Genomic DNA, 9,821 nt, shown 5'->3' on the forward strand with positions numbered 1-9,821 from the left:
CCCCATGCCCATCCCCACCCCCACCCCCCACGTGCTGCCTGCATGCCTATAGATGTAGGGTAATCCACTGGAATACTGGCAACCTGTTCTACTCTGGCAGCCATCAACTGCCAATGGCTTCTCATGTAGGAGTGGGGCCGAATGAGCCTTTTTCCCTGATGGAGTGTGTTCTGGCTAGATCTTTCCCAGGTTGCCAGAGCATCTCTGCACCCATGAGGAATGGTCATGCCCAAAGGACAGCATTTCATAACACTTCTCCTGCTCTAACTCTTACATCCTTTCTCCTTTCCCATGATGCTTCTTGAGGCTAGTGGAGTTTGATATCACTGTCCCACTTGGCGCTGAGCACTCAACCGTCTATGACTTTTGGCACTTTGATCAGTCGTTAGTCTCTGCAGTGGCTGCTTTCTTCAATATCTACTTTCTCTTAAGGTTCAGCTCAGCCATCACTTTATCCAAAAGCTTTCCCCAAGCGCCTACCCTCTAGCTGAAGCATGGTAAGAAGCCCCCTTCTCTCTCATCTTCTATAGGTTTTGATGTATTAGCATGATCTCTACTGTGTTATTTTGTTTTGTTTAATGCAAAGTCTTACTGTGTAGTTCAGCCCAGCTTTGAATTGCCAGTCCCTCTGCCTAACTCTTTCTTTAATTATTTATTTATGTTCCAAATGTTGCCCCCTGTCCACCCCCCACAGAGTTCTTTACCCTGTCCCCTCACCCTCTGAGAAGGTGCCTCCCCCATCCCTCAACCTCACCCCCACCTCCACTCCACCACCACCATCCCCTGGGCTTCCCCTTTCTCTGGGGCATCAAGTCTCTACATGATTAGGCACCTCCTATCCCAATGAGGCCAGACAAGGCAGTCCTCTAGATATATTGCTGGGGGGAGGGGGCATGGACCAGCTATGCTCTTTGGTTGATGGCTTATTCTCTGGGAGCTCCAGGGGTCCAGGTTAGATGACACTGTTGTTGGTCTTCCTATGGGGTTGCCATCCCCTTCAGTTCCTTCAGTCCTTCCCCTAACTCTTCCATAGGGGTCCTGACCTCAGTCCGCATCTGTCTCAGTCGGCTGCTGGTCGAGCCTCTCAGGACAGCACAACATAACATCAGTAAGTGTCAGGGTCTGGTGCCTGTGCATGGGATTGATCCCAAGTTGGCTTGATTACTTACTTGCTGGTGTTTCTTTCCGTCTCTGCTCCGTTTTGGTCTCTGCATTTCTTTAAGACAGGAATAGTTCTAGGTCAAAAATTTTGAAGGTGGGTTTGTGACCCCATCCTTCCATAGGGGGCCCTGGCTAACTCTTAGGAGTGCTAAATGTCCAGGCATGCACCACTATGCCCAGCTTTCTACTGTTCCTGACCTGTATTTGCCTTTATCGCCCACTTCCCCACAGACTCTTTGAGAACAAGAGGCCATTTACTCATTAGCACCTAGTAAATCCTGGTACATTGTGGATGCTGGATAATTATTTCCTGAATGAGCACATATTATTTTTCTAATAAGGCCACATGGTGTCAAGGTTCAAGATAGGAAGCATCACCCTGTTTATGCACAGGGTCAGGCAACATCATCCACTTTAGCAGTCCTTTAACAATCAACAGAAAGGGTGAGAGAAACTATATGCTGAAGCAGTCACATCTCAAAAGACTTCTTGTGACTTTGTATCTCACAATGTACTTGGAAGATCTTTAAGTGTACAGAGACCAGTGATAGGAAAGAGTTGGGGCATTCAGAGGCCTGGCAGCCTTGGAGTATGTGGTCTAGTGTAATCGGTGGTACATGTAGACCTGGGCTTTCCTCCAACCTATATAAAAGACTCTTCATGGAAGCACTTTGGTTTCCAGAAGTGGGTATTGCTCAGGTACCCATGGGACAAGCTGCCTTTTGAGTCTGTGTGTAACTATGGTAAAGGCAAGGCCTGCCCTAGGACCTGCACCTGTACCTTGGGAAGCCCCAGTCCCTGTAATCCATGGCTTTGCCTCTCTGCACATCTCCTCGTCTCTAGCAGCTGGGCTCTTCCTCTTGCTCCCCCACTCCCTGCCCCCCAGCTCTGGTTTTATATGTGACCTGGCAGGGCTCCCCACATGGTGCCTCTAACGCTCTGCACACCACACTTTCATTGTAGTTGCTCGCTGTGCTGGGGGAGGCAGAACCAGGTCCTGCTCTCACCGCACATCTCCGCACACCATCTGCTCAGCTTCTGTGTGTAGCTTCTCCTCATCTACTCGGCTGGTCTCCATGGTCAATGGAGTAGGGTCCACAGGGCAGGAGATCAGCCAGATTCATCCAGTTTTCTCTCCCCAGATGTCACCACACTTCTCTTGTGTGTGGTTGAAAACAACATCAACATTCTCATCTTTGACGTGGAAATAATTACTTAATCATTGCTTTGCTTCTGTTGAGGATCTGACCGTTTTTCTCTTACAATACCTATATACTCATCTACAAAATCAAAGATTAAAAACCCAGTAATTTCTATGGAAAACAGTCCTTTCTGGCTATGCGATCTCAAATCAGTTATTTAACTTGCACATCCTTGGATCTTGTTATCTGTAATTAAGATCACAATACCCACCCCACTGGTTATTGTGAAGATTAAATGAGCTATATAAACTGCTTAGCACATGGAAAGCCTAAAATAATAGCCTTAAGAGAGCAGAGGGGGCTGAGATGGGTGTGAGTGTCTTTAATTCCAACACTGAGATTAACTCTGCTCTTAAACACCCCTGGCTACAAGTGGTCCCCATTTAGATCTCTACTACAAATACTGTTGTCCCTAGCCTCCCAAGGCTTAAGGAACTTGGCATCTAATGAAGACCCACTTTTCACATCTTCTCTATACAAACCTTAGTTCCCATTTGGCAGCTTGAGTTATAACTGAGTCATTGTAGCTGAAAGTGTATTATCACTGTTGGCCAGAGTTATTAAACCACAGAGAGACTGAATCCCTACAAACCTCCCACTCCTCTGTGTGTGCATGGCGCAGTGATGTCCTTTAGAAGTTCATTTCCTACTGTTTTTCCAGTTCAGAAAAACCCAAATAAGCAGTCCCTTGAACTTGGTTTTGGGAGCCGTGGCTGGTCTGCTGTGTTGGGAATGTCAGACACACTCCGCAGCACCAGGCTCATTGATGATTATATTAAAAGCCACATTCCAGGGAAGGATCTGCTCAGCCACCACAAGCCTATTCATTATTTATAAACAATTAAAGGGCATGGTTCAAATGAATGCAAGCATCTGGGAAAGTCATTATTCATGTACGAATCTACTCAAGCATTTGTCATCTCCCTGGTGACTTAACATACTCTCTGTGCCTTGGGACCTCAGATTATATTAAGCAAAGTAGATGCTTAAACTCTTTTATTTAGTTTAACCGCTGGTCTCACTCCACTTGTTCAGATTATTTGGGCCCGTTTAAAATTAGCCCTCCTGTCTCCTTGATGCATTAAAATAGGAAGGAGGGAAATTTCTTTTTAGAACCTACTGCATTCTGAGGATGAATGCAAATTATCCTACTATGATTCTTAATGACCCACTATTAACATAGTAGGAACCCCAGTGCATTAATGCAATGCTACTTTTCACATCATTACTCCTAATGGAAGTGTTACCAGGATAATAGCTTGACCTTTAGCTATAGATTCTGATAGCAAAATATATTCTGCTTACTTCATACCTCTATTCACATAGCGTATCTGCCGCTTTCACATCAGTGCCATGACAATCTTTTGGCCTTGTTCTGAGGTCTCATCTGCGATTGTAATGGAGAGAATAGAATTTCATCTTCAATAGGTAAATTCTAGTTAAAAGTCCCTTTGAAGTTTGGATGTAATCCATGAGCCAGAATGTCAATAATGTGCCTAGTGGAAGTATTTGTTTGTGTAGGCTTTTTTTTTTTTTTTTTTTTTTTTTAAGAAGCCTGTGCTGTGCCTTCAAAGCTCTTAGTCATGGGCCCAGGGGACAGTGATTTTTCTAACATTTTTCTATTGAAAGCAGAAAAGAAAGCAGAAGTTTTAACTGAAATAAGAAAAAAAATAAGCAGGAAGTGTTGCCTTTTTAAGTGAATGATGACTAACCGAGCTCAAGGTTAGACTGTAACTCTCTGAGCTGCATGGAATGAGAGAACTTTCCACAGCCTTCCCTTGGGTTCTTCTGAACCGGCTGTTGGCACACACAGTGCCATTGACCATTGGCATAGATCGGGTCTACTCTGTTATTTTGGAATCACAACTTGCTAATGTGTGATGATTTGGGCACAAGCATTTTACAATCTTACGAAAGGAGGTTGCTATAGAAATTAATTGTGTATATAGCATTCTAAGTGAAAAGATGTTTGCCCCATCATTTCTGTAGTATGCTTTTCATTTAAATGAGTAGAGTGTTAAATACAAATGAATTGTTTTGTAAATTTTATTGATTAAATCAGAACTTCAAGCACCTCTTGACAGTTCTTCAACTAGTAAATGTTACTGTGGGCATTTGATCATGGCGAAGCCTTTTCTCTTTATATATGTTTTGCTAATGAAGACTTCCTACTCATTCAGAGAGGCCATTTTCCAATTAATCCACATTTTTTTGAGCTCCTTTTCTTTGCTAACATTAGCAACAAGACTGGGGCTCTCTCGTCTGTTTCTTGAGCTTCTTCACTATACTGGGTGCTTTGAGGAAGACAAAGAAGTGAACCTGGCATAGGAAGCTGAAAAGCACACCTGTGCCCCGGGAATATGGTGCCTATCCTCTGCTGTCTGCTCTCATTTGCCCTGCGTAGCCTGCTATGGCTCGCCTGATCCTGCTTCCTAACCATCCCTCCTCCCCCTGAGTCCATGACAGACCTTTCCATTTAGACCCTCGGGAGATCTGCACATCTCCCTCCAATGACACAGCATCTGGCATGTGTCACTCCTCTGGTCCCTGGCCTCATGGTGTCAGGACCTCAGTAGTCACTGCCTTCCACTTCTGCTTGGTGGTCCCCACTCAGCCAGCACAGCTCAGCATCCTTCCACCTTTGCTGCTTACACTCCAGCATCCCATCAGACTATTCTAGGTGTTCCCTACTGCCATTTAACCCTTACCTGCCCACCCACTGGTGTCTCTATTTACTGATCTTTGTAGCATCTCAGAGCCTGTCTGTAAGCCTCCCTGCTCTCCTTTTTCTGACATCTTCACGTGCTTTAAATCTCCATCCTGCTGCTGAGCTGGTTTAGCTAATCCTAACACTAGTCCATCCCTTCCACCCAGAGCCCCACATAGACTGCTGCACCCACCCAGCACACACACACCCCCCAGTAGACTGCTGCTCCCATTCACTGTTTCAAGCCTTGCTGCTTGGCCTCAGTCTGCACTTGCTCATTGTCAACAATTTCAAACCTTCCCATACTCTCCGCCTCCATGGTGCCTCACCACTGAGCTCTCTGAGCCTCCGGAGCCTGGATCCTCCAGCCTAGAGCCATTTCTTGTCAATATCTTCAACCTCTGGCCTCCCCTCAGTTTGAAGGTGGCCTGTGTACTTCAGTCCTGTATCCCATCACCCCTAGTTCCTCTGAGATGGTTCCTTGACTCATTCCCTTCTTCCTCTTGTGCCCTGTACTCAACTACCGTGTTGCCTGTTCCCACCACCTACAAACCATCCTCCCTCCTCCCTCCCCACTGAGCCCAGGTGTTTCTAGAGGGATGTTGGTGGCTTTTCCCCCAGTGGCTTTCAGCAGACTCTAATGCTCTGGAATCACCTGTCACCCTTGAGAAGACTTTCTGCCTGAATCCCTGACTTTGAGGTCATCCTGGTCTTCTTAGTGGCCTTCTCTGCCTCTGTATTTATTCCTGGTGTTCTCCACAACCTACACGGTCAGGTGCCCTTCATTCTGTATGTTCTCTCTTCCTAACAATTTGTCTGTTTATTGTTTTAACTACCACATATACAATGGGCTTTTTGTGATTGCTGAGTTTAGCATCAAGATTTAACCAAGCAGAGATTGAAAATAGTCAAGGAAATAAATAAAACAGAAAACCTTTGATGTTGGTACCATAGTTTAGTGGTAAAATACACGGTTTAAATGTGTAGACTTCTGGTGGTACACACCTGTAATCCCATCACTTGGGAGGCAGAGGCAGGTGACTTAGTTCAAGGCCAGCCTGGTCTACAGAGCAAATTTCAGGACAGCCAGGGTTACACAGAGAAACACTTTGTCTCAAAACAACAACAGAAATAAAACCAAGCATGTAGACTTTTTCCTTATGATTATTCCACACATATGTGTTGATAGCATGATGATAACTTGCATAGGTACTGCATCAGCTATGCTTATCTCCCAGGGTCTTGGAACTGGTCCCCACAGACCCAGACCTAACAGTGTCGTCAGCCCAGCTTCTTTCGTTGTACCTCTCCACCCCAGGTCTACTATGCTTTTACTTCACACACCTGGACACAGAATGTCACTCACCTGCCCTAGATGCTTGACTACCTGGGACAAATATAAAGTTCCAAATGGGACCCCCATCTTTCCTCTGACCTGCAGAGCCATCCTTTCCATACCTGGTGTCTTTTCCTACACAACTGGACTGCTTGCATCTGAGTTTACACATACAAATTCTTTCCTCTATTTCCCTAGGACACTATTTTAAATGTAATATTGCTGAACAGGAGTGTAACCATTTTATGGGTCCCATTATATTTTATTCTTATTTCCCAATAAAAAATTCCCTGTCTTATGCTGCTAGTATAGTAATACTTGCCACAATTTTGCTACTATCAAACATAGCCTTTTTGATATTGTTTTTCTATCTTAGGATAGGTGTGCAAAGTGTGCTTTACAGTTCTTTGATTTACATATTAGTTGAGACTTTCCCCTAGTATTTTATACTTCAAATACACTATTGATCTACAGGACTATTGAACTCTTTTAAATGAGTGCACTCTTTAAAGATATTGAACATTCTGCTGCATATATAATGTGGCCAGGTTTCGAAGCTCTTTTAAGATGTTTGCTTTTCATTGAATGGGAATTTCAATTTTTGTGTAGTTAAATCTGTCAATATTTCCCTTTGTCATTTATTTTTGAACGAGACCTTTTAACACATTGAAATTACCAACATCTTAAATACCATGAAGGCAGTGTGACATGGCGGCTTACTGACCCACAGGCAGCGAGGTAAAAAGGCAGGTTGGAGTGCTCAGGAACAGAAATGTCAACTGCACACCTCACATGTGGTCACACACTGTGTGGCTTTCCTGGGGTCATTGTCCTGCCTCTCTTTTGTCCTGCCCTGGGACTCTCCATGGCTTAAAAGGACAGATCTTTGCTCATATCTAATGCAGGGTGCAGGGTGCAGGGTGCAGGGTGTTGATTCTTGCTTGGACTGACTCTTAGAATTTCAGTAAGATGGACAACAGTATTAGTTTAGTTGAGTACCCTGTCATCATGAGAACATCTCCATGTAATGTTGCACTTGATTTTAAATTAACAACACAGAGGACATCATTTATCACATATTCTCAACTCTGTCATGAATGGGACTGCCTGAGCTATATGAAACATTTTCTTTTCCCATAAGACACATGTACACAAAAGAAGAGCAGTTTCCACACAAACTGCTTAGTGTTTCTAACCAGTTCCATGTTGAAACATAAGCCATCATGTGTAGCCAGGGTGCAGCTGCTTGTCATATTTACCCAAAAAACATAGTGCTGGTGTGGGGGATGGTCTCAGGCAAGGTTTCCATTGCTGTGAAGAGACACCAAGGCCATGACAACTCTTATGAAGGACAGCATTTCATTGGGGCTGGCTTACAGTTTTGGAGGTTTACTCCATTATCATCACTGCAGGAAGCATGGCACTCAAACATACGAGGCTGTGGGGCCATTCCTATTTAAACCACCACAAGGATATACCCTTGATCTGACACCCTTAAGAATTCACTTCAGGGCTGAGGAACTAGCTTGGAGAGCCCATGCTAGGCGTGTGTGTGTGTGTGTGTGTGTGTGTGTGTGTGTGTGTGTGTGTATAGGTTAAATTCCCAGCCCCAGAAAGAATGACAAAAGACAGGTTTGTTTTCTCCTTGGGACTATCTTCCTGCTTTGTTCTGCACTCCTTTGTTGTGAAAGTGTTTAGTAGCATTTCTTGTTTTCTTTCAGTCTTTACAGAAAATTACTGTACTGCGAATCATGTGGATAAACTTCCTGGCCCCAGAGACTGGGTGCAGATTCTGCAGGACCAGATTAAACTGGCCAGAAGAAGGTTGAAAAGAGGCTCAGGTATGAACAAGCTATAGAAGTCATTGCCGTGGTGCCTTAGTGAACCTTTATGAAGCACAGTGCTTTCTCCCTGGGGTATCATGGTATCTTTTGTCTCTGAAAGCAGATGTTCTGTGTAATGTGCTGTTGGCTCTAGTGAATTTTTAAAGTTGTCTTAAGATTGAATAGTAAAAATGATGTAGGCCATTTGCTTTTAATGTCACAGAAGGAAGAGGTTACGGATGTCATGTGGGGTCTGATGTGCTTCACGGGAAGGACTGAGCCTTCTGTGGTTTGCGTTTATCTGACTATTGATTTTTGGTTGTTTATATCTATGTGAGTTTTTAAAAGGACTAATTCCTCAAAGTTTAAAAATGAAAGAAGAAGAAGAAGAAGAAGAAGAAGAAGAAGAAGAAGAAGAAGAAGAAGAAGAAGAAGAAGAAGAAGAAGAAGAAGAAGAAGAAAAGTGGGGAGGCACACACCTTCCATAGCAGCACAGGAGACAGAAGCAGAAGGATCTCCATGAGTTGAGGCCAGCCTGGTCTACATAGTGAATTATAGGACATGTTTCAGAAATTAAAAAAAAAAAGCAAAATTCATCCTGTCAGAAACACAACATCAAGTTAAGTGCATGTCTGTGTGTGTCTGTCTGTGTGTCTGTGTGTGTGTGTGTCTCTGTGTGTGTGTCTGTGTATGTGTTTGTTTGTTTGTTTAAAACTTGAGCATTGGCAGTTTGGCAGCTATTTTCTTAGGCAACGTGAACACACGTTGAATAGTGACTAGATTCGGTCTTCTAGTTTCAAAGCCTCTCAAGTCTGACCTCCTTACCAGCTAGAAATCTCCTTAGATTGACTTCCTCCTCTCATCCAGGAAGGCTTCTCTCTACTAGACCACAAATCTCTTAGGTTTCATTTATAAACTTTATGTGCATTAGTATGTATGTTATCAAAAACAATATGGTGATTCCTCAAAAACAATAAAAATAAAGCCTCAGGGGGCAGCTCAGCTGGTCACATGCTTACCTTGCAAACACTAGAAGGTCCCAGAACACAAGTGAGATATAAATAAGAAGATAATAAATAAGTAGCATGCCCTTGTCTCAGCACTGGATCCATAGGGTGGGCTGGCCAGCCATCTTAGCCTGCTTGATGAATTCCAAGCCAGTTAGAGACAGCCCCTGAATAACACAGTACCTGAGATTGTGCTCTGGCCACACACACACACACACACACACACACACACACACACGACCTACTAAGCTCATTTCTGGTATTTCCCCAAATAAACCCAGTACATTAAAGAGACATCTGCATTCCTGCATTCACTGAAGTATTTTTCCTAATGGCTTCTAAAACATATAATCACCATAAGCATCCATGTCACTAGATCAAGTAGAACTGAAAATGTGCTCTCCGGACATAACTAGATCAAGTAGAACTGAAAATGTGCTCTCCGGACATAACTAGATCAAGTAGAACTGAAAATGTGCTCTCCAGACATAACTAGATCAAGTAGTACTGAAAATGTGCTCTCCAGACATAACTAGATCAAGTAGTACTGAAAATGTGCTCTCCGGACATAACTAGATCAAGTAG

At 43.8% G+C, this 9,821-nt stretch overlaps 1 protein-coding gene across 2 annotated transcripts in view; it reads left to right on the forward strand.

Moving 5' to 3' along the window:
- Positions 1-9,821, forward strand: part of Bend7 (BEN domain containing 7) — an 84,903-nt gene that overhangs the window by 61,686 nt on the left and 13,396 nt on the right. For both annotated transcript variants that reach the window (XM_021215705.1, XM_021215706.1), the window contains exon 7: positions 8,128-8,247. In XM_021215705.1, the coding sequence (XP_021071364.1) occupies positions 8,128-8,247 (120 nt within the window). The remainder of the gene's footprint in view (positions 1-8,127; positions 8,248-9,821) is intronic.

This window comes from Mus pahari, chromosome 16 (assembly GCF_900095145.1).
Source record: "Mus pahari chromosome 16, PAHARI_EIJ_v1.1, whole genome shotgun sequence".
Lineage (NCBI taxonomy): Eukaryota > Metazoa > Chordata > Mammalia > Rodentia > Muridae > Mus > Mus pahari.